This window comes from Thamnophis elegans, chromosome 2, assembly GCF_009769535.1.
Source record: "Thamnophis elegans isolate rThaEle1 chromosome 2, rThaEle1.pri, whole genome shotgun sequence".
Classification (NCBI taxonomy): domain Eukaryota; kingdom Metazoa; phylum Chordata; class Lepidosauria; order Squamata; family Colubridae; genus Thamnophis; species Thamnophis elegans.
Window position 1 is genome coordinate 74,907,532 of NC_045542.1, and position 22,640 is coordinate 74,930,171.

Consider the following 22,640-nt stretch of genomic DNA (forward strand, 5'->3'; position numbering starts at 1 on the left):
AGAACTAGAAATATGGTGATGAAGATGCAATATTTTAAATTCTGTTCTTTCTCCCTCCATTTTACTTTAGACACCGGATCAACTAGACATCCCAGGAATCTCATGTGGGATCAGCCAAAGAATTCCATCTATGAGATCAGAAAAAAGCAAAAAGAACACCTGCTGAACTTTTTGTTATACTTATTTATAGATTGTTGTAATTGTTATTATATATTTATAAAGGATTTTTAAAATGGATGCTTTTAGAATTCCTATTTCCTAAAAAAGGGAGGGGAATTAAACTGTAGTTCATGCCTTTTACATTCTGAATTGGTTAAATAAAGTAAATTGAAATCTTACAAGTAGTTAATTTTAAAAAGCAAAAACATGATGGTTAAGAATGTAAGATCTGAGTGTATCACTGTTCTTGTTTTCTTAGATGTACAGTATATTTGGGAGAGATTATATGTATTTGTATGTAGAAGTCTCCCCTATATACTTTCAAAAGCTGAAAACAATCTGGGATGGACCTTGATTTACAAGCCTCCATTTATTGTATCAGATTTCTCCACCTGTCCCCAATATTGTGACAATAGCTCAGAGAATTTCCAACCAGGAAGACAGAAAAGTTCTAAGCCTATGCAATATAAATTGAGAATTTTGTTAAACTTCTATTTACAGAAATCTGTAGGAGAATATGTTTAAAGAAAAAAATAGTTTTGTAGTTTTGTTTTATGTAATATTATTTAAAATATTTTAAAGTCCTGTGGTAACTGAGTTCATATATTTATCGTTTATTTATCTGAATTGGTGGTGGAAATTAAATTTGCCTCCCTCGTTCTTGGTTTTCCATAAGTTTTTAAAAACTGAATTGTTTAGAGGAATCTACGGAAGATGAATTGATAGCGTTGATTTGTTATTGTTGTTATTTATACTTTATTTTATCTTATTGTATTGTATTATTTGAAAATATATATTATGGATATTTGACTATACTTGATTGTATTTTTACTGCATTGTAAAATGCCATATGGGAATAGTTAATCACTATGTTACTAATTACACTATCACTTTGAGTAGTGGTGAGGAGAGGAGGGAGAGAGGGAGGAAGTTTATAAAATGAAAAACACATAATATAATGGTACAATTAATAATGGATCCTTCATAAAAATGAATTAGTAAAGCTATTTCATCTACAACATTGTGGTAATTAATTTACTGATAGATTGATTTTCAGTTGTCATAGGCTCTGCACTAAGATATTTATTTTCCATTCTCTGCAGTTCCATGCTCAAATTTTATTGAAAACACTTTATATCAGGATTGTAAGATATTCTACTTGCTGACATTTCGGCCTATAAATTAAAACTGAAGAATTCTATCAACCCATCAAACAAAACATTTTCAATAATAGTACTATTAACATTTTGCTACTTTGTAGGCATTATAAAATCTATGAATTACCATATGGGATTTTGAGATCGGAGTCCTCTTTCAGATCCAAGGAGCAGAAGCCTTTAAAAGGGCACAGGCCAGAACTAACTAATGGGTGCGGGTCGGGAGTGCTGGGAAGGGTTGGAATTCCGGGGGAGACATTAAGTCATTCCATTGGGGGGTTCACCATCTCTACTGTTTGTGGGAGAGGCAGATATGGTGGGAGCCAAGGGCCAAATTATGTTCGGGGGATGCGGATTCGCTGTTTAAGAGCGATTGCACATTCTGACCCTCATCACCCTTCTCACACCCCTGGGTGCTCAGGATTACAGGACTCTGGTCTCCGTCTGGTGTCGCTTAATGCCAGGTCCGTGGTACATAAGGCTCCCCTCATTTACGACCTCATACATGAGGGTAGAACGGACCTGGCGTGCATTACGGAGACCTGGTTGGGCCATGAGGGGGTGTTCCCCTTAGTGAATTATGCTCACCAGGCTTCCAGGCATTTTACCAGCTGAGAGCCCAAGGCAGGGGCGGGGGAGTGGCATGGTTATTAGGGAAAGTCTCAGACCTCAGGAGGTCACTGTGCCTCAGATAGGCGGGTGTGAGTCCCTTTTTGTGAAATGCGGCCTTGGAGTTCAGGTGGGCCTTTTTGTTATGTACCTGTCTCCCTGCTACGCTTCATCGCCCCTGCCGGAGCTGCTGGATGTGTTAGCTGGATTGGCGGTTGATTTCCCCAGGCTTATGATCCTGGGGGATTTCAATCTGCCTTCCATTGGTGAGACATCCGAGTCAGTTCAGGAGTTCATGGCTTCCATGACACTATGGACCTAACTCAGTTAATTCAAGACCCCACCCATAATGGGGGACACACGCTCGACCTGATTTTTGTCTCTGGGTAGTGGATGAATGATCTAGATTTAGGGGATATTTCTATCCAACCCTTGTCATGGTCGGATCATTTCCTCATCAGGCTTGACTTCCATACTGCTACCCATCACTGCAGGGAGGCGGAACCAACTAGATGGTTCCGCCCCAGGTGCCTGATGGACCCTGAAAGGTTCCTGATGGAGCTTGGGACTTTTCCTGAATCCCTTGCTCACAACTCATCCAAAGCCCTAGTGGAAGCCTGGGATAGGGTGGCCACTAGGGCTTTGGATCTTGTTGTGCCTTTGCGGCCTCTAACCCAGTGTCGATTCCGGGTAGCTCCCTGGTTTACCAAGGAGCTCTTGGAGATGAAACGTCAGAAAAGATGCCTAGAGAGTGGTTGGAGGGCCAGCCGGTCTGAATCTGATCGAACACTAGTAAGAATTCATATTAAATCCTACTTAGTGGCGATAAAAGCAGCAAAACGGCAACATTTTTCCGCTCTTATCGCGTCCGCAGATAACTGCCCAGCTGTCCTGTTTAGGGTGACCCACTCTTTACTTAACCAAGAAACTGGGAAAGACCCCTTGCAGGGTAGGGCTGAAGAATTTGTTCAGTATCTGCAGGATAAAATCACTCAGATCTGGACAGGATTGGACTCTGACTGAGTAGACTTGGGCAAGTCGAGGGGGATGAATCTTGTGGAGACCACCTGGGATGAGTTTGACCCTGTGACCCCCGAAGGCATGGACAGGATTATGGGGAGACTCAGTACTGCAACTTGTGTGCTGGACCCGTGTCCCTCTTGGTTAGTCTCGGCTTCCCAGGAGGTGACATGAGGCTGGCTCCAGGCGATTACCAATGCTTCGTTGAGAGAGGGGTTCTTTCCCATCGCCTTGAAGGAAGCGGTGGTGAGGCCCCTCCTTAAGAAGCCTTCCCTGGACCCAGCTTCTTTAGCCAACTATCGTCCGGTCTTCAAGCTTTGCTTTGTAGTGAAGGTTGTTGAGAGTGCGGTAGCACGTCAGCTTCCCCAGTTCCTGGATGAAGCTATCTACCTGGATCAGTTTCAGTCGGGTTTCAGGCCCAGATACAGCATGGAGACGGCATTGGTTGCGTTGGTCGATGATCTCTGGTGGGCCCGGGACAGGGGCTACTCCTCTGTCCTGGCCCTATTAGACCTCTCAGTAGCTTTCGATACCATTGACCATGGTATCCTACTGCGACGACTTGGGGGTTGGGAGTAGGGGGCACCGTTTTACGATGGTTCTCCTCCTACCTGTCGGATCAGTTGCAATTTGTGTTGACTGGGGAGCAGGTATCGACCCCGAGGCACATCACTTGTGGGGTTCCCCAGGGGTCGGTTCTCTCACCCCTCCTGTTCAACATATATATGAAACTACTGGGTGAGATCATCCATGGTTTTGGGATACAGTATCATCAATATGCTGATGATACTCAACTTTTCATCTCTACCCAAACCACCCAAACAATGCCCTCGACGTGATGTCCCGATTCCTGGTGGCTGTGCGGATCTGAATGGGGAGGAACAGGCTCAAGCTCAATCCCTCTAAGACTGAGTGGCTGTGGTTTCTGTCATCCCGATTTGTGCATCTTGTTCCATCTTTGATGATAGGGGGAGAAATTTTAGCCCCCTCAGAGAGGGCCCGCAATCTGGGTGTTCTCCTGGATATGCGGCTTAGTTTAGAAGAACACCTGACAGCCATGACCAGGGGGGCCTTTTCCCAGGTTTGCCTGGTATGTCAGTTGCGCCCCTTCCTGGATCGGGATGCTCTGTGCACAGTCACTCATGCCCTAGTCCTTTCTCACCTGGACTACTGTAATGCTCTCTACATGGAGCTGCCCTTGAAGAGCACCCGGAGGCTTCAGCTGGTCCAGAATGAGGCTGCGCAGGTTATCATGGGGGCACCTAGGTGCTCCCATGTTACATCCCTTTTAGGCGGCCTGCACTGGTTGCTGGTTGTATTCTGGGTGCGATTCAAGTTACTAATTATGACCTTTAAAGCGCTCCATGTCTTAGGCCCAGGATACCTGCGAGATCACCTACTGCCACCGGTAGCCTCCCATTGTCCAGTGCAATAGCACAGAGTTGGCCTCCTCAGGGTGCCGTCGGCCAGACAGTGTCGGCTAGCAACCCCCAGGTGGAGAGCCTTCTCTGTGGGAGCGCCTTTCCTCTGGAATGAGCTGCCCCGGAGTTTCATATAATCCCTGACCTCCAGTCCTTCCAACACGCCCTAAAAAGTTGGCTTTTCCAGCAAGCCATCCTGGCCTGAACAAAACAAAATAAATTATTGATCATTGTTAATTTTAATTTGATTTTTTTTAAAAAAATGTTATTGTTAATTCTAATTGGGTTTGTTTGGGATATTCTATTTAATTTTTTTTAACTTTTGTATTATGTGTTTTTTTAATGTTGTATGCCGCCCTGAGTCCTTGGGAGCAGGGCGGCATATAAATCCAATAAATCCAAATCCAATCCAAAAGAATGTATTTGGGACTCATTCTATATGCTTGGGTAAAAAAAAAATCAAATCAATATATATCCAGTGGTTTTTGCAATCAAGAGAAAAATCAGCAGAAAGGTAAAAGTTAAAACAGGAAAAAAATCTGACTGACAAACAGACTCCCTTCCCACAGCTAAGTCACATTTTGAGATGAGCCAGCAAAGACTGCTGTGGAAAAAACCCACTTCAGCAAGTGCCCCAGTTGCCCCAAACTGTGGCTTTTGACCGACCATTCTAATATTTGTTACATAATTATTAACATGAAAATTATTACTGTGCAACTGGTAGTTATGCCGATTCTACATTACAAGAACCATCACTTATCGCTTGCTTTAGGATGCATTATTTTACTTAATTGTATTAAATATTAAATATTACACACACTTTGTAGATGGTGCCAAAACAACCAGTCAGTGAGACAGAGGTTGTTGTTGTTTTTTTAATCTCAGGACATTACTCAGCTGAACACCTAATTCTAAAAGTGCTGCCTAATGTCTATGTGTATTTACCAATGTAGTATGCCTGTAGCATTATGATTTACGTATTCTATTATCTTTCTTACTTCTCCGTCTTATTCTTACTATTATGGTGATTATATGGTGATAATCATCCTTATTCTGTTGCTTTGCACATACAATGAGAGCTTTTGCACAGGAGACAAATTCATTGAGTGTCCAAACATAATTGGCCAAATAAAGTCTTCACTAAATGTGCCAAATAGAACTATCAGAATCAGAGAGTTTTTTCCTGAATAACATTTACTGACCATCTGTTTTCAGATCTATGAATTTCAGTAATTATTGTTGTAGCATTTAAACTATGCTCACATAAAAGCGACTTCCTGCCATTCTCAGTGACTGAACATTTCAAAGTGCTGTATTCAAACACTTTAGAAAACTACACTTTGTTTTCCATACTTGCAAAGGACACATATCTGCCATTTCTACTTGTACCCAACAAGAAGTGTGAGGACCCACTAACCATTTCCCAGGGACAGAAACATATGCCATTTTCCTCTTCTTGCCCTCAAACTACTGTGAAAGCAAAGTCTACTTGTCTTTTCTTGCTCCGAATGAAAAAAATAGTGCTTTGTCATATTTTACAACACTAGCAGAGCTGAGTTTCATTTCTTTGTTTTTAATAATTTATTTATTTATTTATTTATTTATTTATTTCCAAAACAAACATATATTGTAAAAAGTATATCAACTGGTTACAAAAAGCTTTTGTGCATCTCTTCCACCGTCATCAAATATAATTCATATTAATTCAAATATCTTAACTCAAATATTTACTATATTAACATCATCATACCTCCACTTTTATTTGACTACAGTTATTTAAACATCCTTCATCCTTAAATATACCAAGATTCAATCCATAACCACATGCTGGCATTTCATTTACTTATTTATAAAATCCTCCATTAACATTAAGTCCTCATATCCTGTTTCAGCTAAACATCCATAATATTTAATACCAAAGTTTTCTAATCCTCCATGTATATAATTTATTATCATTATCCTTTCTTTATTTAACTATATCCTATATCATAGCATTTTCCCCCTATTAGTTAAAATTTAACTGTATATAGTTTTTTATGATACTTATTATTGTTATTATTAATCTTTATAGATAGTCCAAAAATATTTCTAACCTTCCCTTCTCATATCCAATTATTACTTATCATAACAACTCAACATTGTATACATTATTATCATTATCAATTTTTATTTAACTATACCTATTACCAATGGATTTAACTAAGTTTAGCTAATTTTGAATTATACTCTTCCATCTATCAACCTGTATCTCTCCAATAACAGAACAGTCTTATATCTGCTGCCATTTGTGGGGCCAATTCTCCAAACATCTTTTTGAACGAATCCATACAAAGAAATCTTTGCACCTTCTTGTTTGTGGTATCTCTCATATAATTTTGGTACCCTCTTTTTGTTTCCTTTATCAGCTTGTCTTTAATTCTCAGCAGTGGTATCAAATGTTTTGCAAATAGTATTTCATAGTCCATAAATTCTTTGATATTTTTTTCTCTTTCTATGCCCTGTCCTTTGAAGTAAATTTTCTCTCCATTTAATGCCTCTTCAAATATTCCATATTCCATATTGTTTTTCTTTAAACAATAAAAGGTTCTTACCAGCTGGAAACACTTCTTCTTCAAATTGCCCTGACTTTGTCAGCCTTAAAAGACTGGAATTTTCACTGCCAGACAAAGACTTTAAACCTGCCTTTCTCGGAGATTTTGCGATATCTCCAAGATCAGCAAGATATAATCTTCCTGTTCACCATCTCTTCGGGATGATTTAGGTCCGTTAGAACCCCCCAGCAATAAAAGTATCGAGTGCGATCTCAGAGCTTCTTTATAGGCAAATACCTCTACTCTAATTAAGTAATGAAAGAGGCTTGGAAGTATCCCTTTCTCTATGACATAGTCCTTCATACTGAATGGTTTGTTTTTACAGGTTCATGGAAAAAACAGTGAAACCTAAGCATTTTTTCTGCTTTTTACAAGCTTTCTGGTTGCATGGTGAAATGCTGAAATGTAGTCCTTCCTTCCTTCCTTCCTTCCTTCCTTCCTTCCTCCCTCACTCACTCACTCACTCACTCACTCATTTCCTCTCCTTCCTTTCCCTTTCTCCTTTTACCCTAAGTGGTGAGAAAAAGAATTATTTTTTTCTCCACTAGATCTGCCATTGGACACACCTGAGAGTGGTGTGATGGCCTAGAGGTGGAGCACTTTCCTCACAATCAGGAGGCTGTGAGTTTGATCCTAGGTAGAGGCAGATATTTTTCTCTCTGGGCACGATGAGAATATATTTGCTGAACGTAACTCCACATTGGCGACTGGAAAGGTATCAAGCCAGTAAACAGCTCCATTCAGTTGCCCAGATTCCACCACACAACGGATTATGGGATCATTAAAAGAAGATGATGATCTACCATTGGGTACACCAAATGGGAATGTGTCAAATGTTGCATGAGGGACACTCAATAGAAGGAACTCATACAAAAGGTCTGTCAATGATAACCTCATGTCCTTAACAAGCCACCCATAGAAAGGACAACGATGTACACTTTTTCTGGAACAGATGTGAAAAACAAAGATGAAGGAGAATTTGTAGAACACCTGACTGGGAGTATTGCTACAGTTAAAAATGGATTGGAATCTATAGAGCAGTTTCTTAAGCACATAGAAGAGAGTTAAATCAATAAACAAAATGTTTCTTTGAATGTCAGTGGCTTTTGAAATCTAGTCACCAAAATTAGCAGTATTTAGATCAGGGGTAGTCAACCTTTTTATATCTACCGCCCACTTTTGTATCTCTGTTAGTAGTAAAATTTTCTAACCGCCCACCGCCCACAATCACAGTAATGGTGATTTTATGAAAAGCTAATGAAAATGTTTTTAAATAATGCTATGACATTTTTTTAAAAAAAGTCAATTAAATTTAATAAAAGGAAAAATCTTCAGTATCGGACAAAACCCCTACCGCCCACCATGAAAACTGGAATGCCCACTAGTGGGCGGTAGGGACCAGGTTGACTACCACTCATTTAGATAGTATTCCTAAAGACTGCTTATTAAAGATTATTACAATAATAAAGCAACATATTCTAGACTATGTAAATGATAATGTGCTCAATGAATAAAGCTGAGGCAGGAAGAAAACAATACTATTTGTGAATGATTAACCCAAAATCTTACTTCAGAGCTTTGCTGAGAAAAGTTTTTGTATCTTAGCCACAAAGAAATGATTCATCCGGTGGCAGACAAAAATAGATTTTTGTAATTTTGTAGCTGAGCTTCAAGATAAACTTATACATCAGTTTCTTCTTTTTTCTAATATAGATATAGGCAGTTATATATTAACAGCTACTGGTCCCGAGATATATCTATACTACAGAAATTCTGTGATGTCGACTTAGAGACATTGATTATCAATTGCAACCATTCTATTCCCCACCTGAGCTTTCCTCATTTCTCCTAATTGCTGTGTAAACAATGCATTACAAACTCTATCTGATCAGATTATGTGGGCTGAAGTTAAATACCCTGATTCACTTCCTATTATTTTGGGAGATTTCAACAGAGGTAACTTAAGGAAAGAGCTACCAAAATACTTTCAGCATGTCAACTGTCCCACTAGAGGAAAGAATATTTTAGACCATTTCTCCACAACCCTGAAAGATGCTTATTGGTCTTTACCACAAAAGGCTGTGTTACACTCTGATCATTGCATGATTCACCTTGTATCTGCTTACAGACCAAGACTTAAAACCATGAAACCAACATTTAAATCTGTGAGAACTTGGACTGAGGAGGCAAAACTAAAGTTACAGGCTTGTTTTGACTATTCTGACTGGATTATTTTGTAAACATTAGGGAATATCCATAATTTAATACCTTACCAAAAGCGAACAGAATCTAAGCCATGAAACTCTGCAGGGTTGATATTCCATAGGGCAGATGCCGCATCAGAGAAAGCAACAGACAACCATAATGATCAAGTGTTTTCCAAAAGAATGGGGATTTCAGAAGGGGATCTTATCTCTGTCCTTTCCACAGACACAAATCTGCAGCCATTTCCAGAACATGCCCGTTTGCTACCAAATATACTATCCTCTCTGTGGAACCAACAGAGTCATTTCATTTATTTCATTTATTTGGGATTTATAGGCCGCCCTTTTCCCTGAGGGGACTTTCATAGGAAAGGGGGGTGCAATACAGAGACATAAACAATATGTGAATAAAATAAACAGTAAAAACACAACTTTCATTCAACACTCAACACTCGGGTGGGGCGAATTAGAAACTTATCCCCAGGCCTGACGGGATAGCCAGGTCTTAAGGGCTGTGCGGAAGGTCTGGACGGTGGTGAGGGTGCGAATCTCGACAGGGAGGTCGTTCCACAGGGTCGGAGCTGCTACTGAAAAGGCTCTCCTCTGCGTAGTCGCCAGTCGGCATTGATGGAATTCGGAGGAGGCCCAATCTGTGCGATCTAATTGGTCGGAGGGAGGCGGTCTCTCAAGTACTCAGATCCACTACCATGGAGGGCTTTATAGGTGGTAAGTAATACCCTGAAGCGCACCCGGAGATCAACAGGTAGCCAGTGCAGCTCGCGGAGGATAGGTGTTATGTGGGCGAACCGTGGCGCACCCACTATCACTCGCGCGGCTGCATTCTGGACTAACTGCAGTCGCCGAATGCACTTCAAGGGCAGCCCCATGTAGAGCACATTGCAGTATTCCAGCCTAGAGATCACAAGGGCTTGAGTGACTGTTGCGAGGGCCTCCCGGTTCAGGTAGGGTCGCAGCTGGCAGACCAGGCGAACCTGGGCAAATGCCCCCCTGGTCACAGCCGACAAATGATGGTCGAAAGACAGTGTGGGGAGATCCGGGGGGCGGAGCCTGTTGCCGAGGAGAGCTCAACCGAGCTCCTCTCAGAGATCTGGTCTGTATATCTAATTAAGATCATAGATATCACCCCTTTTTGGCTAAGAAAGGGGCAGGAAGTAGCTCTGTGTGCTAGGGTCTATTCGTAATTCACAGCCTTCTCCTTTTTTTTTGGCTGTGGACAGAGATTAGATCCAGCATGAGCGGAGCTTTTATCTCCAGCCAGTTCTTCTCAGCTGCCTTTTTTTGCAGCCCCAGACAGGCGACCCCCCCCCCCCCCCAGGACAAAGCAAAGTTGTTTGAAGCTAGGATTAATACGGACGGGTCCCACTCCTGTGAGATTTATGCTTTTATTACTATCTTAAATACCAGCACCATTCATCTTAGAGGCTTCTTTGTTTAAACGGACTTCAAAATGGCGATTTCTCTCCGTTGGTGACGGATAGGGGATGTACGTAGCCGGTTTTACCTTACTGCAGACCGCTCCTTAACAAAATAATTTTTTTTTGTTTTTTTTGGAAACAGAGGGGAGCGAAAGCACTGTTTATTTGTTGATTTATAATGGCACCCAGGTCAAAATCGAAGCGTCTCTCTACAAATGTGCCTAAAGAATCTGTGAAGGAATCTAAAGAATCTATACTGGAATCGCAGCCCTTGTCTCCTACGCCCTCTACTGGAGAATTCTTAACACAGGAATTTTTTTTTCAAATCTTTAATGATTTTAAACAAGAAATTAAGGAATTTGTATTGGAGCTATATGGTGATTTAAAGTCTAAAATTGACCAAATGAAGGCGAATACATTTGCAGCCGTGTCTGCCCTGTCAGATTATACCGCTGAAATAGAGAATAAATTGGAAAGTTTGGAGGAGGCTAATTCTAATTTGACTACTAATATTCAAATTTTACAACAAAAAATTAGAGACACTCAGGAACAGCTCGTTATGATAAACTTTAATAAGAAGGCATTCGCAATAAGAGTCAGAGGATTCCGCGAAAAGGAGCGAGAGAATTTGAAACAGACCTTTGTTGAAGCCCTCAGCCATGCGGTGGGAAGCCCGGGACTTAACCTTGATTGGCAGATTCGGAAAATCTATCGCCAGAATTCGTTGGTAGCGGAACAGCGACAGCTCCCAAGGGACATAATTATATATTTCTCCACAAAAGAATCCAGAAACGCGATCGTGCAAAAATTTTACAATAATAGTTTGAGAATTGATGGCCAGAACTTGATTGTCTTCAAAGAAATACCTTTCCAGATGTTAAAGGCAAGAAGGGACTATACCTTCTTAACTAAAGAGCTTAGAAATCAACAGATTCAATATAGATGGGAGGCCCCAGCCGGTATTACGGTCACATTTGAGAATCAAAAACTTCGTCTTAATTCTGTTTCGGAGGCTCGAGATTTCTATTACAAGACTTTGAAGGCGGGACTTCCTGATTCACTTGGAAAAGAGGAGAGACAAGCCGAAGGAGAAGGCAAGCAACAGACCACATGGCTGCAAGATGGAGGAGGTAGCTCCCCCTCCCTCGGAGAAGCAGAAAAGCGGAGTTTGAGGATTTAGACATTCTAAAATATTCACCAAAGTTGTGGATTGAATGGGGGTTTGCGACCTCTCTCCAGCAGAAAAAGGGGAACTTATTGGTGGGGTGATACTGAATGTATATATGTAAAATGCATGCAGAATGATTTATGCTGTTTAAATCTTGTTAGAAGGGAAAGTTTGAAGAGATTATTTTAAAATAGAAGGTAAACTGATTCTTGTTGAAACTAATTATTTTGAGCTAGATTCTAAACTAATGCTTGCATAAATTTGATAGTGGCAAATATTAGAGAAGCAAGGGATGAGGGTAAAATGTATGCGGAATGATTTACGTATATTGGTGGGGTGATACTGAATGTATATATGTAAAATGAATGCAGAATGATTTATGTTGTTTAAATTCTGTTAGAAGGGAAAGCTGGATGAGATAATTTTAAAACGGAAGGTAAACGGATTTTTGTTGAAAGTATTATTTGAATATGTGGAATGATCTATGCTATCTAATTTTTATTAGAAGGGAAAGCTTGGTGAAATTATTTTACAAATTTGGATAAATGTTTATCTGAATACAAGGTTAAGGAAGAGGAACGGGAGAGTCTACAGGAGGTCGGGGTAAATAACAAAGAAGCAAGAGACGAGAATAAAATATAGATAGAATGATTTACACTATTTAAGCATAGATAAAGATGGGGGGCTGAGCTTAACACAAAGAGTTTCTTTTTTTTTCTTTTTTTCTTTGTCCTTTTCTCTCTTTTTTTTTTTTTGGTTTTTTTTTTCCTTTAATATATTATTTTTATTTTTAATCCATATGAATATAAGATACTTTAGATAGAAGGCAGTGACAGGTGTGGGCCCTGGGAAGTCGGGAGGAGTAGGGATGGGGATTTTTGGGGGGTGGGTGGGTGGGTGTTAACATAGTCTCAATAAGAACAAGAATGCACTTATATACGGTTGTTCTTTTTTTTCTCCTTTTTTTTTTTACTCTTTTCTTTCTTTAAAAAATTTTTTTCCTTGGTTTATTTTACTTTTTATCAGATTATAATAAACAACACTTGAATAAAGGAATACACCAAGGAGGGAGGTAGAGGGAAAGAGGAGGGAGGAGTAAGGAAGGAGTAAGGGGAATGCAAGGAGGGTGTGTTGGGAGTAAGGGGAGAAGGAAGGTTTGAGGGGAAAGGGAAGTAGGAGGGGAGCGTTAGAGGGAGGAAAGGAAAGTTGGAGGGGGTAGATGGGGTGTATGGAGGATGGAAGTGTCAGGTGGGGTTGTGAATGATGAGTTGTGTTTTCTTTTTATTTTATTTTTTTATTTTTTTTATTTTTTATTTTCTTCTTATAGCAAATACTCTGTATATAAGTGATTGTAAAATGGAATGTGAAAATGAATAAAATATATTTAAAAAAAAAAAAAGAAAGAAAGACAGCTGTGGGTCCAGGAGGACTCCCAAGTTGCGAACCAAGAGTGACTTATAAAAACATATGTGAACTCTGCAAAGCTAGGAGGTGAGTCACTTCCTACTTGGAACTCAATGGCACATCATCCCAAGCAAGTGGTAGCTCATGGGCCAACTACTGCATTTCCCTGCTGCCCGAATCTTAGGGCAGTTTGTCTCAGACACAGGTTGCCTAACCCCTCACCTTTTCTTCTTTCCTGTTTCTAAAGGGAAAGTGGGAAAAAAGTTAAGATACTGCACATAGGAGTGTGTGATGTCAAGGTAAATAACACTGGAAAAGTGACTAAGCTCACTTCTCCTCCTTCTCGGGTTTCGCCAATCCTTGATGTGGGTCTTGATCATGGAAGCACAGGAAGGCAGGAAAGTCATTCACCATATTCCCAGTTCAGAACTTGTTCCCCAAATCCTGATAATGCCAAGGATCAGCCTCCCTCCCACTTGGAAAAGGAACCCGGAGGAAACCCTTGTCTTTCTTTTCACAGGATGAGTGCAGCCAGGTCATGGTGGAACTCAAAGGCCTTCCTGATAAATGCATGTTGGGGTCAGCTCCCATCTGTGGCAGTGATGGTGTCACCTACCCCAATAAATGTGCTTTCTGCATTGCCAAAAGGTTAGCTCTTGAGATCTGTGTCTGCTTGGATGAGAAGGTGGCCTCTGGAGGCTCATGCTGCTCAGATGAATGGGTCCAAAACCCAAGAGAAGTCCAGAGAGAGCTCTCCCTGAAATCTCTTCCGTCAAGACCTTTAGAGATCCTGTGGGACAACACTTTCTTCCCGCTCTGGCCATTGAATGTCCCACATGAATCTGAGGTCAAATTCTCTTCTTTCTTTTAGGTTGAGTGAAAACAAGATCAAAATAGTCCGCCAAGGATCATGTGAATCAAAGGTAAGTCCCTTGCTTAGAAAAAAATGTTGTGGTCACATGAGGGGAACTAAACCTCAACTGAGTTGTCTATCTCCCTTCTTGGCATTTATCAGTCCTCCTTTAGCTTTTCCTCTCCAATCCTGTCCTGTCCTTTTTTTTGTGATAGACAGAGAAGCTAACTTAAACTAAGTAGATCCCTGTGGAATTCACTCTTTAATAGCTTATCAACTACTCTTCTTTAAATGTTTGCTCATATTCTACATACTGAAACTTTGAAGGGCTACATTAAGGTGTTCAAATTTATTTTATAATTTATGTTTTGTAGTTTTTGTTTTTTTTCTTTTCCTGGTATTATTTATTGGTTTCCATTTGGATAGTATTATTTGTAAAATTTATACTCAGTTCAGTTCAGTAATTACACTCATTCAAATATTTAGGCATGATTTATGTTTTAGCATTTTTTTTCTTATATAATTTTCCTTCCTTTCCATATCTTTCTGTGCATAACTTTTTAAATCTTCCAAAGTTGGCTAACTTGCTATTCTGGTTGATTACAATTATAACAGCAATAAATAACAAGCTACAAACTGTTTCGATCTTAGAGCAGACAGCATAATACTAGTTGTTTATTTCATATTTACAGTTGAAAAATGTTGTATTTGGCAGTGATGAGATGCAGAGGTGGGCTTCTGCCAGTTCACCCCAGATCGGGTGAACCAGTAGTGGCAGCAGTGGAAGGCTTCGCCCACCTGCCTAGATGCTTCCACACAGAAGCATTGCATGAGTGCACGAGCAAACCGGTAGTAAAATAAATTGAAACCCACCACTGATGAGATGGCTAACTGAAGAAGCAAATGTCATTTCCAATTTTGTTAGGAAAATATGCCGCACCTTAGGTTTCTCTTCCTTTAAAAATGTTTTTTTAAAAAACAATAGTTGCTTGTTCAGTTTTTTAAAATCTTACTTCGTCTTCTTTGCTTTCTTTTTTCTTTTACAATAGAGAAACTAAAGCCTTTCAGGAGATATCACAAGGTAGTTTAGAGATCTAGTCTGATGTTGTGGATAAGGCACCAGGCTAGAAATTGGGAGGTATGAGTTCCAGTCCCACTTTAGGCATGACCTTAGCTGGGTTACTTTAGGCCAATCACCAGCTCTCAGCCATAGAACGGAGACAATGGCAAAGCATTTCTGATAAAGCTGCCAAGAATATTTCTGGGTGTAGACCAGGCATTTGTGTGATGTAGAGGCACATAAACACCCACCCACATACAATGTGGCATACATGCTGGTCTCATTTTATTCTCACAGCAACAACTTTGGAAAATAAGCGAAGCAAAGAGAGACTATGATTGACTTCAAACCACTCCATGAGTTTTCATGACTGAAGGTTAACTAGAAACTTTCCAGTTCCAGCCTGACACATTAACAAGGGTTTAAACCTGTGATGGTGAACCTATGGCGTGTGTGCCAGAGGTGGCATGCAGAGCCCACTCTGCTATCATGCGCGCTGTTGCCCCAGGTCAGATCTCCATGGTGTCTCTTTCGTGAGCTTCTGCTTCCCTGCAAACGATGAAACAAAAGCTCACAAAAGAAAAAACCTCTTCCCGGGCTGCCTGTGTTGGGATGCCCTACTTCCCACCGGACAACTGGTCTTTGGGTCTCTGCTACATATCTTCATGCATGTGTGCATGCATGTCCATGCATGCAAATGTCCACACATGTGCATGTCCATTCATATTCATGCATACACATGTACACCTTTCAGTTTGGACACTTGGCATCTCAAAGGTTCACCATCAGTGGTTTAAACATTTATCAATCTAATACGTGCAGACTTGTCTAAATTTGGTTGTAGACGATGCCATTCTGACATTCCATAAGCCATTTTGAATTTAGTACTACCTAGATTCCCCCAAGTCCACCCAGAACGAGAACACTTATTTCATAGCAAGAGAAATGGTGCACAATTCTGACATACAATTTTTGTCTATTTCCCAATTCAAACTAATAAAGTGTAGGATTACTTGAGTCTAAAATTGTGCATTTCATTTCACCAGGTAATATTGGATATATCATACCCAACCACCAATTGCTTTTTTAACGGTGCAGGATAGAGGAAGGGTCATTGGAGTGCTATTTTCCAGCTCTCTTCTGCTACTGTACCTAAAAGGGTTAAATCTGCTAGAAAGACCACTCCTTTGGAAGTCTTCATGTTAATTAGTCAGCATGTTGTTTCAGGAAAGTTCTGTCACTTGAATAGATATAGATGTGTATGTTGTTTGTGTCTTTGTCTACCCCTACTTTTTTCCCTGCATCTTCTCTGTTTTTTGCCAGTTTATTGTTGTGATGTTTGTTTCGATTTAATAAACAAACATCAAATCATCAAGTGCAATGTGTGTTTGCTCTGATCTGAATACAAGGATTAATTGGTATTGTGCTGGCTATAAGCTAAACTGGAAATTACTCAGTAGAGGTGAAACTTTTCTGTCACCATTTGCTACAGGTAGTCCTGAAATTATGACTAATTATTTATTGACTGTTTGAAGTTATGATAGATTGCTATTTACAACCTCCTCTCAAAGTTTTGATTGATACCACCCATCCTGTGGTCACATGATTGCATTTTGGGCACTTGGCAACTGTTTCTACAGTCACACGATCATATTTGCAATTCTCTTTTTTTGCTGTTTTTCAGCAGAAAATGGCAAAAATGCCCATTGTACATTCTTAACAACAGTGTGGTTTGCTTAATGATCATGTGTATTTAAAGTACTGCAATGTTAAGAGTGGTTCAATATACAATTTCAATCTCTGTGGGACAAGAGGCAGGATTGGAACGAATCAGAAAGAATCTTCATTCCCTCAGAATTTATTCTGCAGCTGGGTCAGGCATCCTAATGTCTTCCTGATTTTTTAAGTATGGCCTCCCACCAATCCAGATATAAGAACAAATGAGAAAAGTTTGTGGAGTTGAATCCCAATATCTGGTTCCTCCTCCTTACTCTGAACACAGGCCCCAAATTCTGTCTCTGGTTCCTCCAAGTGAGTCTGAGAAAAGTCCTGCTGAAAACGTTGGAGAAGTACTCGGTATCAGCATGTAAGATTTTTATATTTCTTCTTCATGTTCTTCACAGATTTAGAGCTGTGAAGGAAAATACATTTTTTTTAGGAAGGAAGCTTCTCTTTCAAGGGAGAATTGTAGTTGTGGGAAGAGGGTGATTCTTGCTGGATTTGGCAGATGGAGCAAGAGTTAATTTTGCCTCATCACCCTTACCATTATACTCCATATTTTTATATCCTGCAATATCCCTCTATAGTACATTTTGTAATAGATATAGCTTCTAAATACAAAGGGAGGAATAACTGATATTCATAATTGTCAGCAATTTCTTGAATTATATAAATAAATAACCATTAGTGTTTACATAGTGCCATAGTTTGTAATGACCTATCACGATATAAAGTCAACTTTTATTTAAATATCAAACAGTTCAGTTAAAAGTGACCCATTTATCATAAAAGTAACTCATTTGCCAAAAAAGAGAAAATGTTTTTTTGTTTTGTTTTGTTTTGCACAAGAATTTGTGTGGAGCTAACAATATATGTTTGAAAATCTTATGACGAAGCTCTGCTCTTACCAAAATAATCTGTGCAAGTATAAGTCGTGAAAAGAAACACAATGCTTATTCTTCATTCAATTTTTTTAGCCTTTGAAGCTGAGCACCAATTGTGATTGAAGGATAAACACAGAGAGTTTTCCCAAATCCCTAACAAGCTGCACAAAGGAGTTCAATCTAGGCTGTGACACCAATGGTTTGATGTACAATAAACTCAGGTGTTGGTTAGCAAGAACTCAATGAACAGTTCATAGAGTTTGTTGATAGCCAATAGATCATTTGGAATAAGATCTGAGGAAATCTGTCACCATACATGTACTGATAGAACTAATCCAAACCCTTGCAAGCATCCTTGGCCTGGTTTCAAAGACTCCTTGTCTTCTGGCTACTGAGAACCTAACTACGTCCGTCAGCCAACAGTCCCACCCTCTCCTTCAGCTGACCAACAACATGCAAAACCCAGTATTCTAGGCAGCATTATAAACTTGTAGACCTTGGCTGCTCACATTGTTTGTTTCTGAAGCAAAGAAGAAAAAAAGGTGCAGCTCCTGCTGCTGATGAATAGGGAATCCCATGAGATTGATCTGAAAGGAAATAGGGATGGAACCAAAACAACCTAGAACTTTGACTTATGGAGTGAGGGGGGAAAATAATGAGGAGAGATTACCTGGGAATTTCGTATTAGAATCCATCAGTATATCAAAGGAAATGCTGCCACAATGTGCATGCCTATTTACTTCCTTATGAAGGTGAAAATGATGAGCTTCTCATCCTATGTGAAGTTCTATTAAAATATGCTTCACAACACATTTTACTTCAACCAGGTCCTGTTGTTAACCAATTCTTTAAAGATGTTCACTAAAATATATTCCACAACTTTTACATAGATTCTGAAGTAGTTAATTCAGATTTATGCAATGGAAGCTTTCAACTTACAATGCTCTTCAGCCATTTTCTTATATTCAGAGACTCTTGGACAAAATGAATTATCCATTGTTTTAACCAAACATGAGGTAGAAACAGCCTTTCTTCTATAGGCCCACATTTTCAGAGGAGGTAGACTCTGCTGGTGTGCTTACTGATTTTTAACATTATATACTATGCTATTCTTCTACTCAGATAAAATTGATTTTCCTTGCCTAATTCATAAATGGTTTTTATGAATCAAGAAAATATACAAGAATATGCTTCCAATCATGTTTACATCTATGGAATTATCTTGTGGCTAGTGGATGGCTTTCATTCATTATATTGTATTAAATTTAATAAATATAGTGGGAGAATTAATTAAGACATGATGCAATGTCATCACTACATTTATCACGTACCTAATTTTAAAGTAGTTTGTAAACTTATACCTGAATTAAAAATTACAGCCAAATGGAAATAAGATTTTACTTCTGCTCCTCTAATAGGCATTCAGTTGGGCACCATTAGTAAAAGGATATTGGACTGGAGAGGCCTTTAATATGAACCAGCAAAAGTTTTATAACAAGTTTGCTGTATAATATATATTTTGTTTGATCTGGTTCTGCCACAGGCAGAAATGTTTTCAAAAGTTTTTGATGTGTCTCAATGGTGGAGTCATTCATGGTGATTGAGGGCAGGCCACTGTAGCTTCTGCCTTGATTACCTTAACCATCAATCTTATTGTTTAATTAACTTATGGTATGTGTTCCAAAGATAATATTGGATTTTACAAATGCTATTTTATGATACTAGCACATTAAAATTTCTTTTACTGCACATTGTAATGCTTTATTCATTATTTTATTTACCCAGACCAGAAAATAAAATATATAGAGGAAAGACCTTCATCTGAATACACTTCTAAAAGAGGTATGTATATTGTTCTGACTGTAAAGCTAACCCTAGATAAATGATGTCCAATACAAATTTTTTAGAGAAGCACAAAAATAAATAAATTCAGTACTTGTGTTTCATACCTTTGTTGTAACAATTCCCTTTTTATGAATTAGTTTGGGAACACATTTAGGTAACTTTAAAATTCTGCAAACTGGAAACATCTCTAGGCCTTCAAACCAGAGGTGGGCTCCTACTGGTTCGGACTGGTTCGGCTGAACTGGTAGTGGTTTGCTGGCCTGGGTTGCCAGAACCAGCAGCGACCCAGGCCTGCCACGCCTCCAAACTGGTTGCCCAGTTGGCATGTCCTTTTTTTTTCATTTTTTAATGTTCTGTGCATGCACAGGCCTATTTATGGGCAACTGTGCATGCACATAGCAATAGCAATAGCAGTTAGACTTATATACCGCTTCATAGGGCTTTCAGCCCTCTCTAAGCAGTTTACAGAGTCAGCATATCGCCCCCACAGTCTGGGTCCTCATTTTACCCACCTCGGAAGGATGGAAGGCTGAGTTAACCTTGAGCCAGTGAGATTAGAACCGCTGAACTGCAGATAACAGTCAGCTGTAGTGGCCTTCAGTACTGCACCCTAACCACTGCACCACCTCGGCTCCCTACACATTAGCTCACATGTGTGAGCGAAGTGAGCACATGCCAAATTGCATGCGCACCGAACCAGCAGTAATGCCAGCAGCAACCCATTCCTGCTTCAAACTTACATTGTGACAGACAGACTGTCCTTTAATTGAACAAATTATGAAATGGGAACAATTTTGATCCTTTGATGGACCCACAGCTGAGGGCAATTGAAATCTTACTGGGTCCATTCCTTGTAGGCCCAACTTTAAGCAAGTATCTAAGATATACTTAAATCTTGGGCAGAATCTGCCCAGAGCCTGGGGAAAATCTTTTGTAATCTAAATATTTACACATAAAGTATTGCTGCTCCATAAAATATTGTTCCATTCTTTCACTGTAGTCATGCCTACTGTATGTAACTAAGGATGCTATCAGATGGATCTCAGGCAAGACTGAAATTACTTTGGAGGGCAAGTGCAAATCTTCCACACTAAGACTGAGGTTCCTATATAAACAGCAAACTATCTCTTAGAGCACTAAAATATACAGTACAATACAATACAATACAATGCAATGCAATGCAATGCAATGCAATGCAATGCAATACTACAATACAATACAATACAATACAATACAATACAATACAATACAATACAATACAATACAATACAATACAATAGCAGAGTTGAAGGGACCTTGGATGTCTTCTAGTCCAACCCCCTGCCTAGGCAGGAAACCCTATACTGTTTCAGACAAATGGCTATCCAATATCTTCTTAAAGACTTCCAGTGTTGGGACATTCATAACTTCTGGAGGCAAGCTGTTCCACTGATTAATTGTTCTAACTGTCGGGAAATTTCTCCTCAGTTCTAAGTTGCTTCTCTCTTTGATTAGTTTCCACCCATTGCTTCTTGTTCTACCCTCAGGTGCCTTGGAGAATAGTTTGACTCCCTCTTTTTTGTGGCAACCCCTGAGATATTGGAACACTGCTATCATGTCTCCCCTAGTCCTTCTTTTCGTTAAACTAGACATACCCAGTTCCTGCAACCGTTCTTCATATGTTTTAGTCTCCAGTCCCCTAATCATCTTTGTTGCTTTTCTCTGCACCCTTTCTAGAGTCTCCAATCTTTTCTACATTGTGGCAACCAAAACTGAATGAAGTATTCCAAGTGTGGCCTTACCAAGGCATTATAAAGTGGTATTAACACTTCACGTGATCTTGATCCTATCCCTCTGTTTATGTAGCCTAGAACTGTGTTGGCTTTTTTGGCCATAAATGAGCATGTTAAGAGAACAAAATATGAAGTCATGTAAATAAAGCGTTTCTTCTCAATATTGCAAATGATAGGCTGAAAGAGATGAATATCATTGAAGAATATCTTCAATGATATTAGAGTAATGATTTCTTTTTCTTTTCTAAGAACAATGAAAGAAGACTTGACTGCAAATCAGGAAGTGCTATTCGTGATATGAAGACAAATATGTATCTGTTAAAACTATTTTCTAGATTTTTAATTGCTAATGTTAAAAAGTTATTTTCTACTGATCAACAAATTAAATTTAACCTAATTCATTTTGGTTTGGTATAATCAAAATTTGCATCTGGTGAGCTAGCCTCCCAATAGATAGGACCTACTCTCCAGCTGTTACAATTGTGGCTCAATCTAAGCTTTGTTCAAAATATGTGCACACAGCAAAAGAAGCAGTCATATCTACTAACATTATTTTAGGATATATGGGCAGAATAAAATATTTCTCACTGATTATTCAGTTTGTCTGTTAGATTCAGTACATATTCTTCTCAAAAGTCACCAAGACATGAAACTATTGCTTGAAGATTCTGAAAATAAAAGCAAAAATGATTCACTGACAAGTCTCAGCTCCTCTATGCTTCTTTCTTCTATAAATTTTTCATATACTACCCAGTGTTCATCATCGTTATGAAGATCATTAAATTATCTCTGGAATTTTATGAACATATAACGAAAAGGCATCTACCTATTTTGTACCTTGACAGACCCCTTTTAAAACGTACCCCCGGGGGGAAAAATCCAGCACATTTAAATCTGAATCATACTTAATCTTCACTGAACTTGCATAGCATCAATAATGAGATGGGCTCCATCAGAAATTTTATGCTAAGATATTTTTCTACATAAATGATAGCCATTGTTATTCCAACTTGAAGAGGTACACTGGTACACTTGTACAAGCTATTTTAAATAAAACCAATGCAATGTTCTAACAATACCACCTTATTTACATGATTTATAGTATATTCTAGCTACAAAATCACTCAATATTGGAATATTGCATTATTCTAACTTTCTTGTACTGAAGGAATAGCTATACTAAGGCTGCTAATGCAGGAAGTCTTTAGCAGGTACTAAAACTGTTTTCATTGCATTGGTGGATGATTGACACTGGAAAGAGGATACAGAAAGTATAGTCCTCATAATTCTCTCATTTCTTTTTCTGGGTTTTGATATCATCAGCTATAGTATTTTTAC

At 39.2% G+C, this 22,640-nt stretch overlaps 1 protein-coding gene across 1 annotated transcript in view; it reads left to right on the forward strand.

The window, feature by feature from the left end:
• The window catches only part of IL12B (interleukin 12B), a 29,314-nt gene extending 12,103 nt beyond the window's left edge, over positions 1-17,211 (forward strand). Inside the window, exons 7-10 of the mRNA XM_032239040.1 lie at positions 13,417-13,468; positions 13,690-13,817; positions 14,041-14,092; positions 17,206-17,211. Coding sequence (XP_032094931.1) covers positions 13,417-13,468; positions 13,690-13,817; positions 14,041-14,092; positions 17,206-17,211 — 238 coding nt within the window. The remainder of the gene's footprint in view (positions 1-13,416; positions 13,469-13,689; positions 13,818-14,040; positions 14,093-17,205) is intronic.
• Positions 17,212-22,640: the final 5,429 nt, after the last annotated feature.